Here is a 27,326-nt window from a genome sequence, read left to right as displayed (position 1 = left end):
AAGGGGATTCCCACCGGACCAAGGGAAAAACCCGGGAATCCTCAAGGGGCCTTCTCTTTGCGCCCGCCGGGGGCATTGGCGGGTGGGCGACAATCAGCAGAGCCAACAGCAGGGCCCCCGCCCCCGCTTCAGCAGGGCAGGGCTAAGTAGTGGTTTAAAAGCGACCACTCGAGCGAGACCTCTCTCCACCCTGGGCCAGGCGGGAGGCCACCCGGGGACCCGGACTCTCTTTTTTTCTCCCATTTCGATTCTCTTTTCTCCTTTCCTTCGTACACTCCTGGCCTAACGAAACTGGAATGTTCTTAAATTCGTTTAGGTACCATAGCCAAGAATCTAGAGAAAACCCAGTAACAATGGGAGCCAGACTCTTTCGGAACCGAACCGCGGGAGTGACATCCCATCACCTTGGCCACAGCCCGTCGGTTCCAGGCAGGCCACCAGGTCCAGCGAAGCACCTTGCAAGCCTCCAGGGCAGCAGATGGCCGCACCCGCCCGGGGCAGGGGGCGAGGGGGCGAGGGCAGGCAGGGGGGCGCTGAGGCTCGGCCTCTTCATCCTCTGCTGTCCTTCTCCCCGAGAAGGCGGGCCCAGTCCTGTCCCCTCGGGCACACTGGAGTCCGCTTACCTGGCCGCTTTGGGACAGTTGACAGAAGGTGGAGCTGTGCCTTGTGGCCACAGCGAGGGGACACCGTGGCAGGCACGGCCGCCCTCCCGGTGGGCTGCAGTGGGCTATTGCTGCACACATCTTACCCCGCCCCAGCCCCAGGTCTCTCTGCCGCTGGGAAGGTGGGGTGAGGGGCCCCTCAATGCTCCCCCCTGCCAGCACCCCCAGGTACAGGCGGTGCCCGCAGGCCCTGAGGCGCTGCTGTGGAGCTGCACCCCTCGGGGGTCCTGCGGGCCGGGGAGGACGGTGTCGCCTCCCATGGAGGGGTGCCCCTGGCGCTGGGCAGTCACAACTGGCGGGCATCGCCGCGGCCCCGTCTTTCTGTCAAAGCTGCCCCTCTCTGCCCTTCGGGCAGCAGGCACCCACCAGGCAGGCTTGGCTGCCTCCTGCGCCCCAGCCTCCTGCTCCTTGTCCCCCCCTGCCGGGGATCCGGGGCCAGGGCTGGGCCGGCGGGAGGGCCGGGACCGCCCCGCCCGCCGAGCCCTCGCGGGCCCAGGCCCCCGGGGCCCCGGGGCCCCGCGCCTCCACCCTCCCTGAGGGGGTCTTGGCGGTCCCTGCAGTTTCCGTCGCTTTGAGCCCAGAGCTCAGAGCGGGACAGACCCCGGCCCCGCGCGCCCCGGGGCCCGCGACCTCAGGGAGGGGGCTCCTCTCCGTGGGGGCGCCGAGGAGGCGGGCTCAGGAGAGAAGGGCGCGGCGGCAGCGGGGCAGGGGGCTGCCAGGGGACAGGGGACGGGGCCACCGGTGATGGTGTCCCAGGCGGCAGGACGGCAAGCGCGTGGTCACCGCTGTGGCCGGCCTGCGCCGGGGCTGCTGCGCGCCGCGCCGAGTTGACCCGCAGCCCCCCAGGTCCCCTGGCCACCAATTCAAGCGCACGACTCAGGGCTGCCGGGGACGCTCACGGGGTCGCGCGGCCGTCAGCGGGACTCGGCGCGCCACTCCCCTACCCGCCGCCCCGAGGCGCGCCTGCTCCCGGGGCTCCGCGCCCGCCCTCGCCCCGCCGCCGCCCTGCGCAGGGAAGGGGCCGCGCGTCCGCAGCACCTCGGGCCCGGGGGACTAGGGGGTAGTGGGGGGAGGGCGGACTGGGGCCCCCACCCGGTAAGCCCAGGAACCCCCCCCTCCCCTCCCCTTGCCCCCTCCCCGCCTCTCCCACCCGTTCCCTCCGCTCCCCCCTCCTCCCTCCCTCTCCTTCCCACCCCGTTCCCTCCGCTCCCCCCCCCCCCCCCGTCTTCCCTTCCGCCCTCTCCTCTCCCATCCCGTTCCCTCCGCTCCCCCCTCCGCCCCGCCCCCTTCCCCTCCGCCCCGCCCTCCCCTTCCCACCCCGTTCCCTCCGCTCCCCACTCCACTCCGCCCTCCCTCTCCTCTCCCATCCGTTCCCTCCGCTCCCCCCTCCGCCCCGCCCTCATCCCCTCCGCCCTCCGTCTCCTCTCCCATCCGTTCCCTCCGCTCCCCCCTCCGCCCCGCCCCCTTCCCCTCCGCCCCGCCCTCCCCTTCCCACCCCGTTCCCTCCGCTCCCCCCTCCACTCCGCCCTCCCTCTCCTCTCCCATCCGTTCCCTCCGCTCCCCCCTCCGCCCCGCCCTCTTCCCCTCCTCCCTCCCTCTCCTTCCCACCCCGTTCCCTCCGCTCCCCCCTCCGTCCCTCCATCCCTTCTCGATGCGCCCCGCCCCTTCCTCGCTCTCGCCCCGCCCCCTCGAGCCGGGCCCCGCCTTTGCAGGGGCGGGGCACTGGGAGCCGCGGGCCGGGGCGGCTGCTTGGGGCGCGTCTGCGAGCGTGGGGGGCGTGCCGGCGCCGGGGCCGGCCATTGGCAGAGGCTGCGGTCCCCGAGTGTCAATCATGTCGTCCAGCCTGGCCCCGCCTCCGCCGGGCTGCGTCGCGGGACGCAGGGCGCCGCGGGGGCTGCCGGGACGGTTCTAAGATGGCCGAGCGCCTCCGCTTTACCTCTGTCGGCGGACCCAAGCCCCATTCATTACCCGGTTGCTGAGTGGCGCCGCGCCGCCGCGAGCCGGGCCCAGGGTTCCGGTGGCCGCCCCGCGGGACGGGAGGCCGCCATGGCGACCCTGGAGAAGCTGATGAAGGCTTTCGAGTCACTCAAGTCCTTCCAGCAGCAGCAGCAGCAGCAGCCGCCGCCGCCGCCGCCTCAGCCTCCTCAGCCAGCGCCGCAGGCGCAGCCGCCGCTGCAGGCGCCCCCTCAGACGCAGCCGCCGCCGCCCCCGCCGCCGCCGCCCGGCCCGGCGGTGGCCGAGGAACCGCTGCACCGACCGTGAGTGTCGCGGTCCGGCGCGCGGGGCCCGCCGCAGCCTCCCTTCCCGGGGCGGGACCTCCGGGCCGCGGCTTGGGGGCAGCGGCGTCGGTGTAGCCCGCCAAGCCCTGGTCCCGCGGCAGCCTCGCAGGCCGCGCAGCGCTCAGCTCCCGGGAGAGGGAGACTCGCCCCTTCCTGCTGGGAGAGCCGGGTGCGGACCCCGGGTCGCCCTGAGCGGTCTCCCCCCACGGGCTCCCTCCCTGGGGTCTCCGTCCTTCTGCGAGGGGAGGTGGGGAGTCCTTGGGGTCCCTCCCAAATACACCGAGGGGAGCCACGGCCCCGATCCTTTGGTTTTCTCCGACATGCCAAGAGTTAGGGAAAGAACTTGTTTGTCTGCATTTCCCAGAAACGGGCGCGGTGCGCCCGTGTTGTGCTGAGCACTTGGAGGGCTGCAGGCCGCGTCCTGTCGGGTTTCCTCTTACTTGGAGAAGGGTTGGGGGCGCCGGAGACTTCGAGAAGGGCCGGGATTTGGCGCTGGAGTGGCGTGGGGATGGTGGATGACATAATGCTTTCAGGCAGGAGTGTTTGGGGAAGGGGGGGCCTGAGGACGCCGCCCAATGGGAGATTCTTTTTCAAAGTGGCGCTTGAAACAGCCCCTGGCTCGAGACTGTTCCCGGTTCGCAGGGCGTCCCCTTAGTTCGCGAGTCGCAGTGGTAGTAACACGGTTTTCAGCATCGCCGAAGAGATTCGCTTATCTAAGCTCATTTGTAGGTCTGCAGGGATTTGAATAAATGGTGGTTGCCAAGTAAGTGATGAGCTAATTAGATGAGTTATTATTAACAAATGAGAAATAATAAAATGGACTTAAATAGTAGGAAGAGTTGCCTGTGTTGTGTTGGACACAGACAGGACGCATCGCTGAGGGCGAGGTCAATTGCTGGGGAAGGAGTGAGGTGTACCATTTCACCAGCGTCGTGGTCAGGCTGGGTAGAACACGGGGTGTCTGTGCACTCCGGGACGTCTTGGGCATCCAGGGAAAGAGCTCCTGTTTTGCTTCCTTGCTGACAAATTGGTATTTTTTGAAAGCCCGGGGTCTCTGCTGCTTGTGAGTGGGGAGAATTTCTGAACCAGAAGAAGAGAGACAACTAGTAGCACCTTCTAATACCATCCAAGGACTCTTCCTGGAAGTCTTGGTGTTCTTAGAGAGCAGCAGGAGTGAGGGAGTGCTCTGCAGTTGAGGCCTTCCTCCCACCTCCGGGCCGTTCATCTCTGATTAGGAAGTATACAAGATGGCACTTAACAGGGACCGTGTTGAAGAAGCAACCCCTAAAAGAATCTCACTGCTTCATTTTTAGTGACGTTTTCTTGTGTTTTCTGTTTCTGATATGATCCTTTCTGTGTCCTGAGAGTTTAACAAAAAACTGAGGGTGTGTGTGGGGGTGGGTGGAATAGGGGTGGGGAATGAGGGAGTGGCTTATTCCTTACAATAAAATTTAGAAGTAAATCAGTTTTTTCTTCTAAGATGTGAAAAACTTGTTTGGATAGCTAGGGAAACTGAAACAGTTTTACTTATCTCTACAACAAGTAATTTATGGTCATATCCATTCCCGACCTTTATTGTTTTGCCTCCTTAGGTGTCATGGAAGTTCACACTTGCTTGTGTCTTGTGTAAACACAGGAAGCACTTAAGCTAGGTCCTGGATGGGAAGGAAGAGCATACTGCTGCCTCTGGTAGCTTTTTGGAACACTTGGTCAATCTAAAAATATGCTTTCTGCTTCTTCTGCTGATTTGAAATAACTTGAATTTGCTTATTTTCAAAATATGGGTGTCAAGAGTTATCTTTCTGAAGCTTGCTGACCAAGTAGATTTTGTTTCATTATTTTAAGATAATACAGATTGATATGTTTAAAATTTTTAATCTGTTGTTTTTGCACAAGTAATACCTTAATATGATAATTTTAAAATTGCAGAAGGGTAATAATTAAAATACTTTCCTCCCATTCCTTTCTCCTAAGTACCTCTCTCCATCCCCAGAGGCAAGCACTGTTGGTTTCTTGTGTGACCTTCCAGATATAATCTATGTGTATATTAAGATAGACTCTAAATTATTGAAAACAAAAGTATTTTAGAATAGTAACTTTTAAAGGCTCTTAGCATGCTCTGAAATCAGGTGGCATTGGGTTTAATTATAGTTATTTTAAATAGAACAAAATAAACACATTCTGTGTACTTTGTTGTTGAGAAAGTAGGAAGCCTCTGCTCACAAGTTTGGATATTGGCATTTCTGTTTAGATGCTTCCCCAAAGATTGTCCAAAAACAGTTTAGAAAATATCTATTTTTATGGCTCCTGCTCTGTTTTCTGGAGCTGCCGTGTACAGACCTGTGTGGACTTCAGCTGCAGTGCCTGAGTGCCTGCTCACTGCTCTGTGTACAGGATGCTGGCTTCTGGGCGGGCTGGAGTGGTGGAGTGGCCCAGCTCAGAAGGGTTAATAGTAATTATGAGGTAATTGAAATTTATCTTGGGCACTTTCTCATTTTCTTTCAGACCCTTACTTAGTTTTTCCCTGACTTTATTCATTCAACAATAAATATTTATAGAGCATCTGTTTGCCAGGAATGGTTCTAGGTACAGGTCTATAGTGGTGAACTGACAAATCTGCCCTCATGAAGCTTTTATGTTAGTGAACGATGTAGATGGTAAATAAGATAAATGCATAAAATGTACAGTGTTTTAGTGATAAATGGAGGAACATTAAAGTAGGGGCGGGAATTAGGAGAAGTCAGGGTTAAGATGGGGATATTTTAAGTCAGGTGTCCAGGAAAGACTGGGCTGGTGGCTTTTGAGTAAAGATCTGAAGAGAATCCTGGATTCAGCAGTGAAGATGTATGTGGAGAAGCCCTCCAAGCAGAGGGAAGAAAGCCCCTGCTTGAGGAATGGTGAGGTGGTTATATTGGCTGCGTGCACTGGGTGAGGTCAGAGAGGTGGAGGGAATGATATAGACCAGTAGGACCTTCTTTGTGGGTGGATTTTTAGGTGCTGGCATTTATTCTAATTGGGGAGGGTTTAATCAAAGGAGTGGCATGATCTGAATTCCATTTTAAGATGAACACTGGCTGAGAACTGAGTGAAGGGAGCATGAGCAGAAGTGGGAAACCAGAGAGGAGGCTTTTGCAGGTGAGAGACAGTGGTGGTTCTGTCAGCGTAGGTAGTAGGCAAGGTGAGAAGTGATGAATTCCCAAGGAAGAGCCAAAGAGCCTGTTGAACTCTGGTGAGCATAACCTAATTTAGCTGTAGTTGGCATTATCAGGATTGCATTCAACGGCAAGTAACAGAAAACCCTGCTGCAGTAGCTTAAACAGGTGAAAGTTTATCATAAGACAAACAGAAGTCTGTCTGCAGAAGTTCAGCAGCAAGATCAGGGGCCCAGGCTGTTGTACTTAGCTTGCAAGCCCTTGTCCTCATTCTTGCTATTTTATAAGTAAAATATGATTGTTATGCCCGTAGGTCTCATATCTGGGGTCCAGACAGGAAGAAGTGCGTAAGGCGATGGGCAAAGAGGCTTCCTCCTAGGGCAGCTTTACCTTTTCATTCAATCATTTGTTCAGTTGACATTCATTGAATGCCTGATATGTGCTAGATAACTGTTCTAGACCTGGGAATCCAGCAGTTAACAACCTCTTCCCTCATGGCGCTCACATTCTAGTGAGGGAAAGCAGACAAGTGAAATAGGTGAAGCACAGAGCATACTGAATGGCAGTAAGTGCTGTGGACAGTCATCCAGGGAATGAGGATAGAGAGAGAGTGTGGGGAGGGGGTCTAATTTTAAATAGGGTGGCTAGGGAGGGCTGGTCTCTTAGGGCCTTGCGTGCCGATATAAGGATTTTGTATTTTGCTCTGAACAGATGGATTGCTTGTGTGATGAAACAAGTGATCTGGTTTATGTTTTTAACAGACCTCTCTGACCACAAATGTTAGTGAGGATTTGGAGAGTGGATCACTCATACATTGCCAGCAGGAGCGTAAAATGGTAGAGCTACTCTGGAAAACAGTTTGGCAGTTTCTTACAAACAAACACACATTTACTGTGTGACCCAGCAATTGCACTTTTAGACTTTTATTCCAGAAAAATGAAAACTTGTTCACACAAAAACCTGTACTCAAACCTTTACCACCCCCGCCCTGCCGCCCCACCGCCCCGTTGTTTGCGGTTGCTGTCTGCTCTCTGTGTCTATTTGCTCTGTGCTCTCTGTGTCTGCTTGTCTTCTCTTTAGGAGGCCCTGGGAGCTAAACCTGGGACCTCCCATGTGGAAGAGAGACGCTCAATCACCTGAGCCACCTCAGCTCCCTGGTTTGTTGTGTCTTTCATTGTCTTTCCTCTTTGTGTCTCTTTTGTTGTGTCATCTTTTTGCATCAGCTTACCATACCTGCCTGCCACTCCAGCTCGCCTCCTGTAGGAGGCACCAGGAACTGAACCTGTGACCTCCCATGTGGTAGGCGAAAGTCCAGTCTCTTGAGCCCATTCGCTTCCCTGTATATGAAACTTTATAGCAGCTTTATTCATTATAGCCCAACACTAGAAACAGCCCACATGTCCTTTATCAGGTGAATGGCTAAACAGACCTCGTCTATCCACACCATGGAATACTACTCCACAATGAAAAGGAATGAACTACTGATACATGCAATAACTTAGGATGAATCTTGATGAAATGATGCTAAGTGGACAAAGTCAATCCTTAAAGGTTACATACTTTATGACTCTTCATACAACATTTTTGAAATGATACAGTGTGAGAAATGGAAAACAGATTACTGGTTGCCAGGATTAGGGACAGAGGGGTGGGAGGGAGGTAGATGTGGTTTTAAAAGGGAACACGAGGGCTGTTTGTGGTGATGGAAATGTTGAGTATCTTGACTTTGTGGTGGTAGATACAGGAACTCACATGTGATAAACTGTAGGACTAAACACACACACACACAGAGGAATGAGTAAAACGAACTCTGTCAGTGGATTGTGTCAGGTTCTGGTTGTGATATATACTCTGGTTTTACAAAGTAGTACCATTGTGGGGGGACTGGGTAAATTGTACATGGGACCTCTATTATTTCTTACAACTGCATGTGAATCTAGTTGTCTCAATAAAAATTTCAATGAAAAGAATGGCTGCATCACAAACCGAAGAGGGACACAGTTGGGAGGCTCTTGAAATGGTCAAGACAAGAGGTGTAGGTGGCTTGGGGAGACTGATTGCAGCAGGGTTGGGGGTGAGAAGTCAGATTCTGGATTTTTTTTGGAGGAATATCTGATAGGATTTGCAGATTTTAAAAAATTGAGATATAATTCACATATCATAAAATTCACTATTTAAAAATGTACAGGTCAGTGGTTTTTGGTATATTCACAAGGTTGTGCAGCCATCACCTAATTCCAGAATATTTTCATTTCCCCAAAATAGAAACTTGTACCCATTAGCAGCCACTCCCCAGCCTCAGCCTCTGACAACCACAAATCTACTTTCTGACTTGATGTATTTGCCTATTTGGGATATTGTATATAAATAGAATCATATATGTGGCCTTTTATATCTAGCTTTTTTCATTTAACATAAACAGATGGGGTTAGACTTTCACTTCTATTAGTAATTGCTACTGTTTTAGTTAAATCAGTAGTAAGAAAGGCTCTATTTTAATGACCCTTTGCTATGATGCAAACTGTAGAATGGAGAAATCTTAGGCCTTGGTTCCCCTGATAAATAACATTTTTATTTGTAAACAAAACCTTAATATATATTTTCACAGTAGTCATCTTTCTTTTCCTTCCTTTTTTTATGGCCCTGTATTTGATTTTCAGCTCTGCCACTTAACTGTAATTTGGGACAAGATACTCATCTCTCTGAGCCCCAGTCTTCTTGTATCATAGGGATAATAATATGAACAGTATTTACCCTAGACTTCTTATGAGGACTAAATCAGATGAAATGTTCTATTCCATTCCCTTGGCCTGGCATTGTTTTTGTTAAACTTACCACCACCTGACATATTAGATATTTCTATGTCTGACTCCTGCCCCTAGAATGTAATTTATATGAGGACAGAGTTTTTACTTTAATTACTGCTGAATCCTGAGTGTCTAGCTCATATTAAGTTCTCAGTGTATATTTGTTGAATGAATAGTTGGAATTATAACCTATATATCGTTAAACCTAACAAAATTCTTTACATAATTTTTACCTTTGCTTTTCGAGGTAAAGCTTTTCTCTCCTATTTATTTACCAGCTTCATGCTTTACAAACTTAATCTTTTTATTGTGAAATTTACGTACAGAAGAGCGTATGGTACTTGTAACCACCGTCCGGTCAAGATATGGAATATTGCTAACCCTCCAGAAACTCCCTCCATTTAGTGCTGCCTCCTGATTCCCATCCCGTTTCATGGAGAGGAGACTGTTGGCCTCATTTTATAGTCATCGCTTTATAACTTTTCCACACAAGTGAACTTTTTTTTTTCATTCAACAAATATTTATTTGAGTGGACTGTTCCAAATGCTGAGAATGGTGGTGAAAAAAGAAAAATCAGACCAAGCCCTCGTGTTTGAACTTATATTTGATTGGAATGTCTTAATCAGGGAAGACTAGGTTATGCGGCAGTAACAAGTTAACCTCAAAGTGTCTGTGATACACACAACAGATGTCTGTTTCTCACAATACATATTTAGAGGAGGTTGGCCAGGCTCTGCTTTACAAAGTTGATCAGAGACCCATGCTAAAGGAGGCTCCGCCATCTCAATGCAGGGCTTGGGGGTCCACCGTAGTGGGGAAGTAGGTGTGGAGGATTTTATATAGACCACCTCCACGCACACTCCACTCTCCAGACCAGAACCAGTCACATGGTGCCACAGAGCTGGCAGGGGCTGGGAACTGTGGAGGCACACCTGGATATCAGTGAGCAGCAGATGTCTCAACCAGTGAATAAATAGATGAGAAAACTACTAGGAAAAAGAAAGTGCTGTACAGACCAGGAAGAGTCTGCATTTAGAGATGATCAGCCTAGGAGCTGTCTGTTGGAAAGGTCACTCTCCATGTGGTGGTATAGACCCCAGAAAAGTATGTTCTTAAAGCTAATTCATTCCTGTGGGTATAAACTTACTGTAAATAGGGCCTTTTGGTTAGGTTACTTCAGTGAAGGCTGAAGATTTCTCTTACTGGAGTCCTTTGAGAGAATGAAATTCAGATAAAGAGAGAGAGCCATGGAAGCAAGAAGGTGGAAGCACAGAAACCAGGAAGAGAAAGGAGAGACCAGCAGACACCACCATGTGCCTTGCCATGTGTGGCAATTTAGTATTATTTATGAATTCCAAAAAGAAATAGATTATGTTTGTTAACTGGTCTGTTGCTCTGGGCATAACCCTTTGATTGTATTAGATTCAGCTGAGACATCTGATTAACTATGTTAATATTAGGGCTTTGATTCAACCACATTGTTAGAGTGTGACTCAGTGTTGAGTCCCAGCCCCCTTGCGTCTGATAAAACAGACTCTCACAGGGAAGTAGACACACAGAGAAAAAAGACATGGCAAAGGAAGAGAGACAGCTTGATAGACATGGCAGAGGCCCTGGGAAAAGAGATGAGCTTGATTTTCTGCAGCTGACTTTGTGAAGCGACCAGAGCAGCAAAGCCAGGAAAGAAACAAACCCTGGGGCAGAAGATGAGCCTTATGCCAGCCTACAGCTGAGTTTGGAAGATGCTGGGAAGAAGGCTAAACCCTCACAGACATTGCCTGCCATCTTCTTTCAACACGTGGCAGCAGAGTTTGGTGAGGAAGCAACTTTGAGTTGGACTCTTTGGGGCCTTGTGACTGTAAGCTTCTACCCCAAATAAATACCCTTTATAAAAGCCAACAGAGTTCTGGTATTTTGCCTCAGCACCACTTTGGCTGACTAATATGCTATGTTACAGAGGAGTCCAGGATCGCCAGCAGCTGGTCTTTAGGAAGAAGGTACCATCTTGATGATGTCTTAATTTGGACATTTTCACAGCCTCAGAACTGTAAGCTTGTAGGCTAATAAATTGCAGTATAAAAGCCAGCCCATTTGTGGTATATTGCTTTCGGAAAACTAAACCCTTCCCCCTTGTCACAGGGCCCTGGGATGTAGTCCTGACCTGAACTGAATCCTTGTCCCTCTTTCCCCAACTGCTGCCATCCCAGGCAGTCTCCCCTCCTCATGCTGCCGGCCTTGACTGCAGGGTCCCCTGCTCCAGAGCCTCTGCACACCACTTCCCAGAGTCCACTCTCACTCCCTGGCCACCCCTTTGCTCTCCCCACCCTAGAACCCTCAGGGCTCCCTGTCATGGCCCAGTGCTATATCTGTCAGGATGTTGTGAAGGAACAGAAAATCCAGATTTAAGAAGGTCCAACAGCAAAGAAATCCATCATCTCACATTACAAAAAATCTGGAGGGAGGTCAGATTCCAGAGTTGGACTCCAGTCTCTGGCTCTGCTTCTTTGTGGTTTTCTTGGCACTGCTTCTGTGGACCAGCATCACCCACAGGCTGAGAGCAAGCTGGTTTCTTCTTTTAGTCTCCTTGCCCAGAATATTCCTGGAGTCACCTGGACTGGCTGGGACCAACCCATGTGAACCTTGGGGGAGCACCGCAGACACTGCTGTTGCCTGTCCAAAACCTGTTTTCCTCTCCCTTCTTGCTAAAGGGCCCCCATTGGTTCAGACATTCACCACCAGGAACAGCTATGTCATCCTTAACTCAGAGGTAGCTCCCAAGTAGCCTCAGCCAGCGGCTCCTCATCCCTGGCTGAAGCACGTGCGTGTGCTGCTTTAAACGGTCTGGTTTTGCATGTCATGTGAATGGAATCGTGCAGCTGCACCTATACACGTATATACACCCATGCATGTGTGTGTCTGGCTTCTTTGGTTCAACTTTATGTTTTACACTTTACTCATTAATTTGTAGTTTGTACATTTTGGCTACTATAATAATACTCCATTGTATGAATATACCACTATTTTTTTTTCTAATCTCCCATTGCTGTGTGTTTGGACTTTAAGTTCAGGTTATGAAGTGCTGCTGTGGACATTCCTGTCCTGTATCCTGGTACATGGGTGCAGTTTTCATCTTGCAGTGGATTTGCTGTGTCGTAGAGTATGTTTATCCAGATTATGTCAAACTCTTTTCCAAGTGGTTGTACCAGTTTGCGTTCACATTAGCAATATATTAAGAGTTCTCACTGTCCCCCTTTATTATTGACAATACTTTATACTGTGAGAACTTAAATTTTAGCCAATTTGGTGGTGTGAAGTAATAGTTCAGGTAGATAGTAATATCCACTAGTCTCCAGAATGTCAAAATTGTTCTGCAGTTCAGTAGTTGTTTATGTGGAAGGACTGATTCATGGAGTGTCCTATTCTGTCATCTTCCTTCAGCCCTCTCCCCTGATAAATTTTTCATTATACCGAAGTCATGAAGTATTTTCCCATGTAAAAGCTTTATTGATTTTTCTTTCCCATTTAGGTCTGTTGTCTAACTGGAATTGATTATTTTGTTTATATTGTGAGATAGTGTTCTAGTTTACTTTTTCCACATGATGGATATCTAAGTCTTCTAACACAGTTTCAGAAAAACTGTTGTTCTTTTCTCTGTATTAGGTAGTGTTCCTCCTCTGCCCTTAAAAAAAATCCTGTGTGTGAGGGTGCATGTGTGGAATGCGTTTCTCCACTATTAGTATGTGTGGGGGTTGCTGTGGTGGGTTGAATGGTGACCCCAGTTTGGGTGTGTTCTTGGTGTGGTCTGCGTTCTGGCGGTGTGGACCCTTTGTAATAAGATCTCTTCAGGATGCTGCTTAGTTAAGGGGGGGCCACCTGAGCCAGTGGACCTTAACCTGGATGACTGGAGTCCTTTACAAGTGAGTGAGCGTCAGAGGGGGAGAGAAGCAATTATAAAGCCTTGCTCTGTCCCTACCTGCTGTGATGCTGGTGGTGTTGCACCCAGATACTTGCGACTCAGAAGGCCTCAATAGGTTGCTCCTTAAAATACTGTGATTTTATATGTTCCCAGAATAAAAGTTTTTAAAAACCCATAAAAAAACTATGGTTTTTGACAAAGTGTTAAGCCATTATAGTTTATATATATAAATGTTCTCAATGTCAAACTAGGCATGCTTTGCTAATAAGCCACCTGTACTTGATATAGTATGAAAAATAATTTCAGAATGGCTTTTTTTGCCCCATTTGTCCTGAGTAGAACTAACTACTTTTGGATTCTTTTCTTTAAAATGAATGGATTCTTTTCTTTAAAAAATCTTTCTTAAAAAGTCCTACTTGTCTAGGAAAACTGTCATGTGACTGTTGTTCTTGATGAAATTTAAAGAACAGTTGAGGGGAGTCAGAAGACCTAGAACCCTGCCTGGTCCATCCCGGCCCTGTTCCCCCTGCAGGTGACACAGCCTCTGAGATTCCGTTGTCATGCCCTCCCCCACCACCTTAGGGTAAGCAGACCCAGACACTAAAATGACTTTATGAAGTAATTGGAAATACGAATAGCAAGAAAGTAGTAAGATGGTTATTTTAAATTTCTGGGGTCGTCCAGGTCTCTGTCTTGCCTCCCCTTCCCTAATCTGGAATCACATTTTCAGGTACAACCTTAAAATAACATAACTATAAAAAGTATTTAGATGATGAGAGGGCTTGACATCATGTATTTTAGAATTAGTTCTTTGGTAAATTTTTAATGTTTTGTTGTATACTCTAGAGTCCTTGAAATGCCCCTCCTTAGAAATATGTGCTTTGTGCAGTATTTGATTGATTCATTACACAAGTGGGGGAGCTTGACTGAGGTTTACTCATTTTAATTTTGAAGTGAAGTTAAAGTGACTCCATTTACCAAAAGTGGTGGGAGAGCCACTGCTGATCTTACTGGACCTGTTTGTTCAGTTCCTGCTTTCAGGTGTTCCATTTACACTTTAATTTTCATACTTACTGTTCATGTAGAACAGTGTTGTCAATTATCATTCATTTAATTTAATTAAATTCCATGGGGGAAAGAAATCTAGTTTTCTTAAACTTCCAAGTTTGCTTGGAAAATGTGGACAAAATGAGGTAGAACTGAGAGTGTTTCAGGCAGGAACCATAGAATATACAATAACTCAGAGTTTGAAGGTATGGGACCAAAATAACAGAGAGTTATTTTGAATGACCAGAGTTCCTTGAAAGTTGGGGAATCTTCACTGGAGCTTGAGGCTGGATAGGTGGCCAGGGCCAAATGGTCCTGGACCTTGTTAGACCAGTTTCTGACCTTTGCACCTTGCTGTGATAGATGTGCTATTTTCTATTTAGATTGTTGGTAGTTCCCTTAGTGTTTCAGTGCACAGTTCTGAAAAGTATTTCCCCCCCCCCTCATTTTCTGATATGTCTCTTCATTGGGCTGTCTGAGGGTTAAGTCTTTATGGTTATATTTCAATGTGATAAAATAGATATTTATTTGTTATATAAGATTTTGGTTACACTGCATTTTACGTTGGTATTTTGAGAGTATGACTTTAATACAGAAAAACTGTATAATTCTTATAGTACATAATGTGTCATATTATAGACACATTTAATCATGTTAGAAGTAACAGTGGGCTTAAGAAAAGTGGAGCAAAATCAGGGTGTTTTGGTAGCAATTAGATGGTTTGCCTTTTGAGCTTCTCACACAAAATAAGAAATGTAATAATTACTGTTTGAATTTTAAAAGTACTCAGACTTGCAACCATTGAAGACTGAACGTCTACCTGCAGAATTCTATGATTCCAGGGTTGTCTACTACAATGGGAAAAGATTAAAACGTAGATATATTATGCCAGATTGTTTTTACCCCAAAAGGGTTTGCATTGTTGAAGAATGATTTTGGATGCGATAAGAAGATAAATTTAAAATACATATTTTCTTCTTAGCTGATCATTATAGAAAGTATACTGTCCTCTTTTTGCTAGTAAAGTCTTGATAATAAGAGTCATTGAAGGGTTAAAAAAAAGGACTTTTGATAATATTTTAATTATAGTCTGAGGGGTTCTGCAAGCTATGGCTTGAATTACTTAGTCTGTAGAATTTAAGTACATTTGGGGTTGCTTCACAGTTTTCTTTTTAAAGCTTTGTTGTTTCTACCTTTCTTCTTGGTTCTGGAAACTTAAGTTTCAAGTGAGGAATTGTAACAGTTTATCTTCTGAATCCTATTTGTAAAACTGACTCATGCACTTTTGAGTCAATTTTAAGATGTATTTACTCCATTATGCTAAAGAAAATGTTTACTTACTTGTTTCATAATTAGCTAATTATGAAACACCTGTAAAGTATAGGTGTTACGCTCAAGGCTAGTAGTAAAGACCTGATGCCCTTCTGCTCCTGGTGAGGCTGTAGTCCCTTGGGGAGGTCATCAAGGGGACGGTTTCCAAATGGTGTGGGAGAGAGGTGCCGACAAGCTGGAGAAGGGCACCGAGCTGGAGAAGGGCACCTCGGGGAATCAGGCAGTCTTTCCCCAAGGCGCTTAGAGGAGGAGCTGCACTCAACCAACAGTAGAATAATGCAATTGTATTTTGTTGAGTGAGATGGATATTCTGTCCTTAATAGTTACTCTCTGATAAACTTTGGCTCAGGCCCAGGCATGGGGCAGCAGCACAGGTCGGTCCTGTGAAAGAAGCTCAAGGTGATAGGTCCTGCGAGTGGCATCATGTTGTTCACTGCTAACTGTATTCTTTTTGTTGATCTCATATATAAGGAGAGACACAAAGGCCTTGCCACTTCCTAGTCAGGGATATGGGTAAATTATGTGAAGCAGTTGCCTTTTTTTTTTTTACGACCTCTTTTGTTATCCCCTAGATGCTTTACTGAGTGATAACACTCATTGGAATCCTGCGTTGTAGTTTTTTTTTTTTTTAAAGATTTATTTTTTATTTATTTCTCCCCCCCACCCCAGTTGTCTGGGCTCTGTGTCCATTCACTGTGTGTTCTTCTGTGACTGCTTCTATCCTTATCAGCAGCATGGGAATCTGTGTTTCTTTTTGTTGTGTCATCTTGCTGCGTCAGCTCTCCGTGTGCAGCGCCACTCCTGGGCATGCTGCACTTTCTTTCGCGCTGGGCGGCTCTCCTTATGGGGCACGCTCCTTGTGCGTGGGGCTCCCCTACGTGGGGGACACCCCTGTGTGGCACAGCACTCCTTGCGTGCATCAGCACTGCACACGGGCCAGCTCCACATGGGTCAAGGAGGCCCGGGGTTTGAACCACGGACCTCCCATGTGGTCGGTGGACACCCTATCTTTTGGGCCAAGTCTGCTTCTCTGCACTGTAGTTTTTAATCACTGAAATAACTGGCATATGGACATGCTGCTTTCAGCATTGTATGGTGCTATCTTGTTAAGTCCTGGTGGCTTTTTCTGCTTCAAAAACTTTTGGAATGTTACAGTTCGAAGGGATCTTGGGAATCATCTTGTTGAGGCTACCTTTTTTCCCCCATCCATGAAGAATTCAGTAAGCAGTCTTTGTTACTGAAGACTTATGTCCTCAAAGAATCATTCTCCATGCTGTTCCCTAGGACAGCCATAACCAAGACCAGTTCATCCGGGTTGGTCCGTCACAAGTCACTTACCAACCTCCTGTAAGTCAGCTGAGCCCCTTCAGTTACATGTGGGGAAGATTGGATGCAGAGAGCTAAGGGTCTTGCCAGGAATCATCTACTCACTACCTTTCTGGCTGGGAGGAGGAGACTCCACAGGAGTGAAGGTTCTACTTAGACACTCTGACTTGGCTGACAAACTCAGATCATAAATATTTCTGTTCCAACCATTGGTAAGGTATGGGATTCACTTAGTTCAGTGTTTTCAGCCTTTTTTTTTCTTTCTCCCATTGTCACCTCCCTAATGAGTCTTTTTAGATACTAGTGTAATGGACCAACCACATTGCTTGCAGTTGGAAGATAGATGTGTCAATCAGTCCATTTATGGCCTTGGACATATATTCACTTTGGAAATAGAATAGTAATAGGAACATGAGTTAGTTTCTCCCTAAAATGCTTAAAATGGTCAGTGACCTTTAATTTTCTTAATGATTACCTAAGGGTAAAATCTAAGCTGTTGTTACAGAGGCTTTAAATTTAATATAGTGGCTTAAAGAAGAAAGCATTTTAATTCTCCTAGTAATTCTTTCTTTTTTATATGAGGTATACTTTGCATATGGAAAAATGCTCACTTTTAGTTTATAGTTCTATATGAGTTTTGACAAATGCTTAAACCATTTTAAGTGCTACTGTAATCAAGATTTAGAACAGTTTTGTCACCCTCCAGAATTCCCCCATGCCTCTTTGTTCTCAGTCCCTCCCCATGGAAATTACTGATCAGTGTTCTATTCCTATAGTTTTGCCTGTTCCAGAGCAGCCTGTAAGTGGAATCATACATGAAGTAATCTTTGAGTCTGGCTACTCGCATTTAGTGTCATGCATTTGAGAGTAATCAGTGGCTTGCTTTCTGTTAATGCTGAGTGCTATTCCATTGGATGGTTTGTTTACCATTCACCAGGTATAAAGACATTAGGTTGTTTCTGTCATAGCACTTTTGATGTGAATGGTTCATGCAGATGGGAAGTGGAGGGGGACGACGACCTCTGCTTCTTACAGTCCTTTAGGGACCCCAAATCCTGCTTTCTTGGTGTACTACTAGATTCTACTTCTTGTCTGCATCTGTATAATCAAAAGTGTTCCAAAAGGGGAGAAGTGCAGGGCAAGCAAGTGAGGCAGAAATTCCATATATCACTTATGTTCCCGCTTCAGTGGTGAGATCTGAGTCACGTGTCCATATCTAGCTACAAGGAGGCTAGGAAATGTTGCTTCTATCAGGGAGACCATGTGTCCAGGAAGGGGAAAATAGAGTTTTGGTGGATGACTAGCAGTCTGCCATAACTTACTTGTCAATAGAAGTCCTTTTAAGGGAAAGGACAAACGAAAGACACGCACATTCACTGCCTGAAGTAGTGGTGGACTCTTACCAGGCAGTCTTTGGGAGACTCCTCTCCACTTGCTGTGTAAGAGGTTTCTCATTTAGACCCTGGTTCTTTTTGCTGCCTAAAACTACCCATCTCTTCTTCCAGGTCCCTGACTGTGACTTTCAGAGATTTTCCTTGCCTGTTATCCTTCCCTGTCATTTCTGAGGTGCCTTTGGGTAGGCTGTGCCTTCCCTGGATTTCCACAATTTCAGTAGCCTGTTCCTCAAACACAGTTTTGGAGTCCAAGGGTTGCATTAAGGATTAAGTAGTTACAGGTGTTTGTGGGTTAGACTTCTGATTTCTTTGGTTAACAAGATTCCCTCAAAAACTTAGTAGCCTTCTGGTTGAATTGTTTCCCTGTACGATAGCCACAACCAGAGTTCTTTTGTGGGCATAGTGCTTAAACCTGCTTGTTCTGCTTTGTTTTTTTCGCTTCCCCTTTGGGTCATTCCTCTTTATTTTGATGTTCCCTGCCGTGAAGACATTGGAGACCATAGGTTTGGGTGGGAAGGAAGTATCTTTGGTCTGATCTTTTTGCCCAGATTATTTTTTATCTCCTTTTCTTTGGCGGAGAAGTCTTAACAGGAGGCTTCTGGGACGGTTCTGAGCAGCAGGCTTATTTCCTGCTGTTCTGGGACATGGAAATGATTAACTGTTGTTTATACCTTATTTTGTATGGAATAGAGGGTATGAGAGCTATGCAGTATTCTGACTGCTATCAACTAACAGTGTGATTTGGAGGAATGGAGGCAGTCTGGTATAAATAATAGGTATTATTATATTTCATTAACTTGAATACCCCACCCATTGTAATCTACACCATTATCTTATGTACTATGGTGTACCATGTACTGAGAAAGAAAACAAGTTGCTAATTAAACTACGATATGCAATCAGTTGTAAGATGCATCTAAGTTCCTGGGATGTTAACAGGTGGAAAAAGGTGAAACTGAATGTGAATTGGTGAAATACAGGGTAGATTTAAACCAGGGTTTTAAGTTTGGCTCCGTCACTTCCTTTCTGTGTGATACTGTACTTCAGTTTTTCCTTCTGTCAAAAATGAGGAAAATAAGCTGCTTTAGTAATTTTCTATGGGGGTATAGTCTGAAATGCTTAGCTCGAGCTCATCTGTGTCTCCCAGTCCTGCCCCTGCCCCCCCACCCAGGCCCCCAGCATGGAATAAAATGGGTGTATACATAGCAGTCAGTGCATATTTAACTGAATGCTGAATGATGTGTAGAGATAAATGGAGTGGATAATTAAATATGCTTTCCTTTCCTTTCCTTTCTTTCTGTTTTTTTTTTTAATAGAAAGAAAGAACTCTTAACAACCAAGAAAGACCGGGTGAATCATTGTCTGACAATATGCGAAAACATAGTGGCACAGTCTCTCAGGTAACTGTACTTTGAACTTTCTAGAGAAAACAGAAATTATATTTTTTTAATCCTAATGGGCAAGAATATTCTTTGTATCCTCTGTTGTCTGAAAACTTTTAAAGAAATTCTTTAAAATAAGGATTTTCCCATCTTTCTGGCTGTACATCAGAGACACCCAAACACTGTAATGACCAATGTTTCCTTTTTGTAATCTCACGTACAGTTGTAACTATTATGATAGTTGAACAGCATGTTTATGGTCAGTTGGCACTCTTGGTAACTGTGTAATTCTTTCAAAGTCATCTTTTATGTTTTTAGACTTATTGCAATAATTGGCACAATATGAGACTGTACAGTTACTGTGTTGCTTATTAGTTTTTCTGTCAGTTTTCTGCTACTTTTCCGCCCTGTTAGGAATGCCTGTACCCCCAGGTGGCCAGTGCCTCCCCACATCCTCTCTGGGATAGTGGGGTCTTGGGAGCTGACTCCAGGTCTCCTGCTCTTGGTTGATCTTTCTCACTGGTATGAATTAGTAGCACCTTCTCTTGTCGCTCTTTGCTAATTCTTGTTATTCTCTCTGCTTTAAACTGTCTGTCTTTCTGACAGTTGCTCCTGGTAGCTGTGGATGGCGCAGTGTTTTAGGCCTGCTTCCTAACAGGGTGAGGTAATACATGCACCTATGATTTCAGAATTCTGTTCTACAGATGGGCATGTGTGAAATGCTTCTTTCTTTGCTTTTCTTTCCCTCGGAATCAATAACTAATGCTGTTCTACTAGAAGCTGGGCAGAGCTCCTGCTAACCTTAGAAGCAGCTCAGAGAAAAATAATCTTGAGTTCAGTACTGACAGAAATATCTTTTGGTGATTCACTTATTGATTGATTGATTGAGTCACTTATTTTAATACCACTTTGCATTTGTATTTAATACTTCCAAAGTGATTTCACATTCAGCATTTCATTTTAGCTTATCTCATTCCCTCATTTGTGAAATATTTCTGTTTCTACTTAATTGATAAAATTGTTGTGAAAAGAAAATTAAACAAATGAAAATATGTCCTTAAAATAAAAAATGTAAAATTCTAAGTGAGCATGCTCTCGTAGAAAACAATTTTATACTAAAAATAAAATAATAGTTTTCAGTTCCATCTCTACTGCTTATAAGTTGAGTGATTTTAAATAAGTTTTAACTTCTTTGCACCTTTCTTGCCTCATTTATGAAATGGAAACTCCAAATTACAGGGTTCTTGTGGGATAAAATGATAATGTGAAAGTACTAAAGAACTACCTAGATGATTCATTAACTACCAAGAGGGACAAATATATTCTGCTGTGATGGACCTTGTCTAGCTCTATGAATTATCATTTTAGGTGAAACAACTTTAAGTACTTGACATGCATTTGATTCCCTACTACTATAGTACAACTATGTTTGTCTGATCTCACCATCCAGGTCTCAAAGAACATTATTTTTCCTTGACAGGAGCTTATTGACCAAGAAAATGCGATCTCTCTCATTTTGTTTCTTGTCAGTTTTGTTTCTTAACAGTTCTCAATGAATGTCAGTTCAGATTCCACGTATTAGTAAAATATGTTGAGAGATCTTAAGATTGATTTGTGGTTCAGTTTGGTCATCTTACATCAAAAGAGTAACTGGTGACAGTTTTTACATTAGTATATCTCTTCTGTTTTTATGGAGTGATGTTAATGCTGATAGTTCATTGTGTTTCTTGCCCTATGAAGGAGCATGCTGAGAGGGTATTTCCTGGAGCCTGAGAAGTCATCCATGGTTCCTTTGGATCAAGAACAGGTTTCTTTTAAGATGCTCTTCATTCTTTGCAGAAATTTCTGCTTGGAGAGCTGAAGTGGATATGTTATATAAATACAGTATTTTATGAAATCTTATTGATGACTATTTCTAATTATCTCTTCCTGAATATAACTAAGTTTCTAGAACTTTTTTTTTTTTTTGAGGTACCAGGGTCTGGGATTGAACCCCAGATCTCGTATTTGGGAAGCTGGAGCTTAACCACTGAGCCACATCAGCTCCCCAGAGTTGTTCTTTCATATGTTTGCTTGTTTTTTGTTTATTGTTTGTTTGTTTTTTAGGAGGCACTGGGAATCAAACGTGGGACCTCCCATGTGGAAAGTAGGCACTCAACTGCTTGAGCCATATCTGCTCCTTGGAACTTTTAAATTGCATTTCTGATATACTGATCTTGTTTCCAGTGAAGTTATTTAAATGACAACTTTTGAAGTTTTTAATAGGGGAAGTCATCTAAAACTTCATATATATTGTAAATACATAGTCTACTTCAGCTCTCAATTTGGTAGTCTAAGTTACTGTTCCTAAATGTGGATAAGCATCAAAATTACCTGAAAGACTTGTTAAAAATAAAGTGAGGGAGATACCTCATTGCCTTCTTCCAAAACACACATATACTTTCTATTTGGGTGAGACCTGGGGATTTGTTATTAACAGTCATCCTTTGGGAAATACGTAGGTACCCTCATCTAAGCAACCTCTTAGACAAGCAGTGTACTTTGATAAGGTGGCTAGGTAAATATACAAAATTTATAAAAATCCATAGGTTTCCCATATGTCAGTATAAACCAGTTAGAAAGTATAATGATTAAAGATCCAACTCAGAATAGCGCCCAAAAATAAAATTCTGAAGTATTAAAAAGAAATATGTGGGAAGTGGCTGTGGCTCAGGTGACTGAGCTCCCACCTACCACATGGGAGATCCATGGTTCAGTTCCCAGTGCCTCCTGAAGAAGGCAGCGGGGGGAAGTGGCTATGGCTCAACAGATAGAGCTTCTTTCTGCCTACCATATAAGAGGTCCAGGGTTTGATACCCAGGCCTCCTGGCCTGTGTGGTGAGCTGGCCCACGTGGAGTGCTGCTGTGTGCAAGGAGTGTCGCCCTGCACAAGGGTGCCCCCCACGCAAGGAGTGGCCCCTGAGCAAGGCATGTAACCCCCACACTGGAGAGCAGCCTGCCCAGGAGTGGAGCTGTCCACTCAGAGAGCTGATGCAGCAAGATGACACAACAAAAAAGAGACGCAGAGAAGAGATAATATGAGATGCAGCAAACTAGGGAGCTGAGGTGGAGCAAGAAAATGATTGCCTCTCTCCCATTCCAGAAGGTCCCAGGATAGACTCCCAGAGCCGCTAATGAGAATACAGCAGACACAGAAGAACACACAGCGAATGGACACAGAAAGCAGACAATGGGGGTGCGGGGGGGAGAAATAAGAGAGAAAAAAAGAAAAAAGAAGACAGTGGGCAGGCATGATGGCCAGGTGTGGCAAACTGATGATGCAACAAGACACACAAGAAATAAAACAATAAGAGACACAACAGAGAAGGAAGCAGAGGTTCCTGGTGCCTCCTAAAAGGAAAAAAAAACAAACAAAATGAGCAAAACAGTGTGCTGATGCAGTGGGCAGGTGCAGCAAGATAATGCAACAAGAGAAACAAGAAGGAAAAACATAATGAGATACCCAGTAAAGCAAGAAACAGGTGTGGCTCAAGCGATTAGGTGCCTCCCTCCCATATTGGAGTCCTGGGTTCAGTTCCCAGTCCTCCTAAAGACAAAGCACATAGCAGGTGCAAACAACGAGGGGGTGGGGAGAAATAATTAATTAAAATAAGTCTTTAAAGAAAAAAAAAATGTGGAAACTACATAAAGACTACTTGGTATTAATTTCCCTGAAAGATAAAGAGGACTGTTTCTCTACCTAGCTGGGAAGATTTCATATCATAAAGTTGAATGTTTTCTAAATTAACCCACAAATTTAATATAATTTAACTTATATAATTTAATTTATGTAACTATATTTAATATAATCTTGAAAGAATTCCAGTAGAGTTATTTTTGAACTTGTTAAAATGATTCTATAGTTCATCTGCAAAAATAAATGCATATATGTTATAGAGAAAATCTAGAAATCATCAATAAAATGGTGAGAACTGGTATACATGATATTAAAGTAGTGGCAGGACATCAAAACAGGTATAGAATAGAAAGTCAGAAAAGTGTATGTATTTGTATGTATAAATTTATTATAAAGATATCATTTTAGTAAGGAAATGATGGAATTTTGAATAAATGGTTAAGATAACCAGCTAACTTTTTAAGGGGAAAACTGTCCCTCCTTCGTATTGTAAACAAACATAAGATTAATTGCCTCAGTGTGAAAAAATGAAATTATTACTTCAAGAAGGAATATAATAAGCTGAGGAAGGCTATAAAGGAAAAAGTTGTTTTGGCTACCTAAAAATAATATACTTCAGTATGTCAGAACCACCTTAGGGAAGCGGATTTGGCTCAACGGATAGAGCATCTGCCTACCACATGGAAGTCCAGGGTTCAAACCCAGGCCTCCTGACCCTTGTGATGCGCACAGTGCTGATGCGTGCAAGGAGTGCTGTGCCACGCAGGGGTGTCCTCCGCGTAGGGGAGCCCCACGCGCAAGGAGTGCGCCCCGTAAGGAGAGCCGCCCAGCACGAAAAAAGCGCAGCCTGCCCAGGAGTGGTGCTGCACACACGGAGAGCTAACGCAGCAGGATGATGGAACTAAAAGAGACACAGATTCCCAATTCCCCTGACAAGAATACAAGCAGACACAGAAGAATACACAGCAAATGGACAGAGAGCAGACAATGGGGGGGGGGGGGGGGGGGAGGGGAGCAGGGAAGAGGAGAGAAATGAAAAATAAATCTTTAAAACAAAACAAAAGAAACCACCTTAAATAAATTGGAAGCAAATCCAACTTGGGAAGGTATTATCAGCATATGTATCAAAGGTTTCATAACCTATATAAAGAACCAATATAAATCATTAAAATAAAGACAAGCATTCTAATCAGAAAATAGGCAAAGAACATGCAAAGGTAGTTTAGAAAGGAAAACATGAATGGACCAATAAACATAATAGCTAACACTTATTTAGTGCTTCCTATGGGAAATGTTTGACTTTACTAGTAATCAGGGGAATGAGACTCAAACAAAAATAAGATCATTTTTATCTGTCAAGTTGGCAGATATTAAAGAAAACACTCAAGGTTTTTTTTGGTCAAAGGTGATAAAACCTTCCTAGAAGGCAGTTTGGCAACCTGTAAAGTCATCAGTGTTTGACTTTAGCAGTTTTACTTCTAGATATTTATCTTTTGGTGTGGTGCTGGTATTTCCATTAGAAAAGTAAAAATAATCTTAATGAAAAATTAAGATACATTTACACAAGGGAATTCTAGTCAATAGTGAAAAGATGACAGAGATATATTTATATTTAATACTCAGAAAAATACATTAACAGCATGTCAAAAAAAATTATTAAAGACTTCTACTTCTGACCAAGAAAGAATATCAGGGATGATTTACCTTCTTTCCTGAAATGATTGAAAATGGAAATATGTATGTAACAATGATTTTCAAGGTATTGGGCTTCTGGCAGTGAAAAACAGTCATCCCCAAAATAGGAAACTAATGAGACGAACCCCATGATTTCCCCAGCTTACTGCCTGGAGAGAGTTTTCAGGCCATGATTCAAAGAGGGAAAACCCAGCCAGAGTCTGATGATTTGTCAAGTTGAGGAGACAGAGTTGGTAGCCTGGGGAGGTCAAGGTAACCAGAGCTTGTATGATAGAAGGCCAGAGAGGAGAAAGCTTCATAGAGAGCTCTAGAGATCTGCTGCGGGTCCCCCCACAGACTTTAGCTGAGTTCTGAGGAGCACACACTTGTGAAGAAACTGCCCAAGGCTGGGAATAGGATTGTGTGAAATGATAGAAAGAACAACTGCTGAACCTTGCGCAGGACCAGGAAGAGTTCCTATTCACATCAGCCAGAGTGGAAAACCTCATTGTTTGTGGGGCATTGGATAGCTTACTCAGATGGGTTATGCCTCAGTAATAGGACTAAGCCCTAGATTAAGCTATTCTCTGATCCTGCCTAAGAAAGATTAAAAGCAAAGCCTTTTCAAAGTAACTTTTAATTGCATCCAAGAACAAAGTTTAAGAATATTTATAGGAATACAAAAATATATACAAAGCACCTAACAAGATAAAATTAACAGGGTCTGGCATCCAATCAGGAATTACTAGGATTGCAAAGTGCAGGAAAACGTGATTCAGAATAGCAAATGTCAATAAAAACTGACCTAGAAATTACACAGATGGTAAAGTTAGTAGACGAAATCTTTAGAAAAGTTGCTGTAGGGAAGTGGACTTGGCCCAATGGATAGGGCGTCCACCTACCACATAGGAGGTCCGCGGTTCAAACCCCGGGCCTTCCTGACCCGTGTGGAGCTGGCCCATGTGCAGTGCTGATGCGCACAAGGAGTGCCCTGCCACGCAGGGGTGTCCCCGCGTAGGGGAGCCCCACGCGCAAGGAGTGCGCCCCATAAGGAGAGCCATCCAGGGCGAAAGAAAGTGCAGCCTGCCCAAGAATGGTGCCACACACATGGAGAGCTGGCGCAGCAAGATGACGCAGTAAAAAGAAACACAGATTCCCGATGCTGCTGATAAGGGTAGAAGCGGTCACAGAAGAACACGCAGTGAATGGACACAGAGAGCAGACAACTGAGGGGGAGGAGAAATAAATAAAAAATAAATCTAAAAAAAGAAAAAGCTGCTATAACTGTACTTCGTATGTTCAGAAAGCCAGAGAAAATACTGAATTTGTTCATTAGAGAACATAGATAAAAGATCCAATTTGAACAAAGATAAGCATGACTGGGACTTAATGGACACAACATGTACCAGAAGTTGGTGGAGCATCATCTTTAAAGTATTGAAAGAAAGAATTCCGTACTTGGCAAAAGTCTCCCTCAAAAAACAAATGTGAAATACTTTTTCCACACCTACAAATGCTGAAATAATATATGTCTAACAGATCACCTTTGTAAGAAGTATTAGAGAATTGTGTTTCAGGTAAAGGAAAATATTACCAGCTGGAACATCTGGATCTGCAACACAGGCTTGAAGAGCAATGAAAAATGGCAACTATGGTAGATACACATGAAAGACTCCCCCCTGCCCCTTATTTTTAGTCTCTTTAAAAGATAATGGGCGGGAAGTGAACTTGGTCCAGTGGTTAGGGCGTCCGTCTACCACATGGAAGGTCCGCAGTTCAAACCCTGGGCGTCCTTGACCCGTGTGCAGCTGACCAATGCGCAGTGCTGATGTACGCAAGGAGTGCCGTGCCATGCAGGGGTGTCCCCCATGTAGGGGAGCCTCACACGCAAGGAGTGCACCCTGTAAGGAGAGCCGCCCAGCATGAAAGAAAGTGCAGCCTGCCCAGGAATGGCGCTGCACACATGGAGAGCTGACAAACAAGATGATGCAACAAAAAGAAACACAGATTCCCGTGCTGCTGACAACAACAGAAGCGGACAAAGAAGACGCAGCAAATAGACACAGAGAACAGACAACCGGGGCAGGGTGGGGGTAGGGAAGGGGGGAGAGAAATAAATAAATAAATCTTAAAAAAAAAAAAAAGATAATGGGAATGATATTGCATGGACAGATGCAGGACATATATCCTGCCACAACCCACTGAATGGAGTGGGAGAGAGTGTAAACTACAATGTAAACTATAATCCATGCTGTGTAGCAGTGCTCCAAAATGTATTCATCAAATGTAATGAATGTGCCACACTAATGAAAGAAGTTGTTGATGTGGGAAAAGGGGGGGGTGTGTGGGGAGTGGGGCATATGGGAATCTCCTATATTTTTTTAACTAACATTTTTTTGTGATCTATGTATTTTTTAAAAATAAAAATAAAGAAAAGATAATGACTGTTTAAAGTAAAATTTCTAATGATGTATTTTGGAGTTTATACCAAGTAGAAGTAAAATGTATGACAAGAGCATAAAAGCTGGAAGAGAAGAAATGGAAATATTCTTATAGGTAGTATAATGGCTCCCCCAAAGATATCAGGTCCTAACCCCTAATACATGTAATCTGTAAATGTTACCTTATGTAGGAAAAGGGTTTTACAGATGTGATTTTAAGTTAAGAATCTTGTGGAA

The 27,326-nt window shown here is 45.0% G+C and overlaps 1 protein-coding gene across 2 annotated transcripts in view; it reads left to right on the top strand.

The window, feature by feature from the left end:
- Positions 1 to 2,545: 2,545 nt before the first annotated feature.
- HTT (huntingtin) overlaps positions 2,546 to 27,326 on the top strand; it is a 167,589-nt gene continuing 142,808 nt past the window's right edge. Inside the window, exons 1-2 of one of the 2 annotated variants that reach the window (XM_058301329.2) lie at positions 2,546 to 2,920; positions 19,233 to 19,316. In XM_058301329.2, the coding sequence (XP_058157312.1) occupies positions 2,709 to 2,920; positions 19,233 to 19,316 (296 nt within the window). In that variant the 5' untranslated portion in view covers positions 2,546 to 2,708. The remainder of the gene's footprint in view (positions 2,921 to 19,232; positions 19,317 to 27,326) is intronic. The other variant, XM_058301330.2, reaches the window with a different exon arrangement.

Source organism: Dasypus novemcinctus, chromosome 1, assembly GCF_030445035.2.
Source record: "Dasypus novemcinctus isolate mDasNov1 chromosome 1, mDasNov1.1.hap2, whole genome shotgun sequence".
Taxonomy (NCBI): Eukaryota; Metazoa; Chordata; class Mammalia; order Cingulata; family Dasypodidae; genus Dasypus; species Dasypus novemcinctus.
This window is presented reverse-complemented; position numbering and strand designations above follow the sequence as displayed.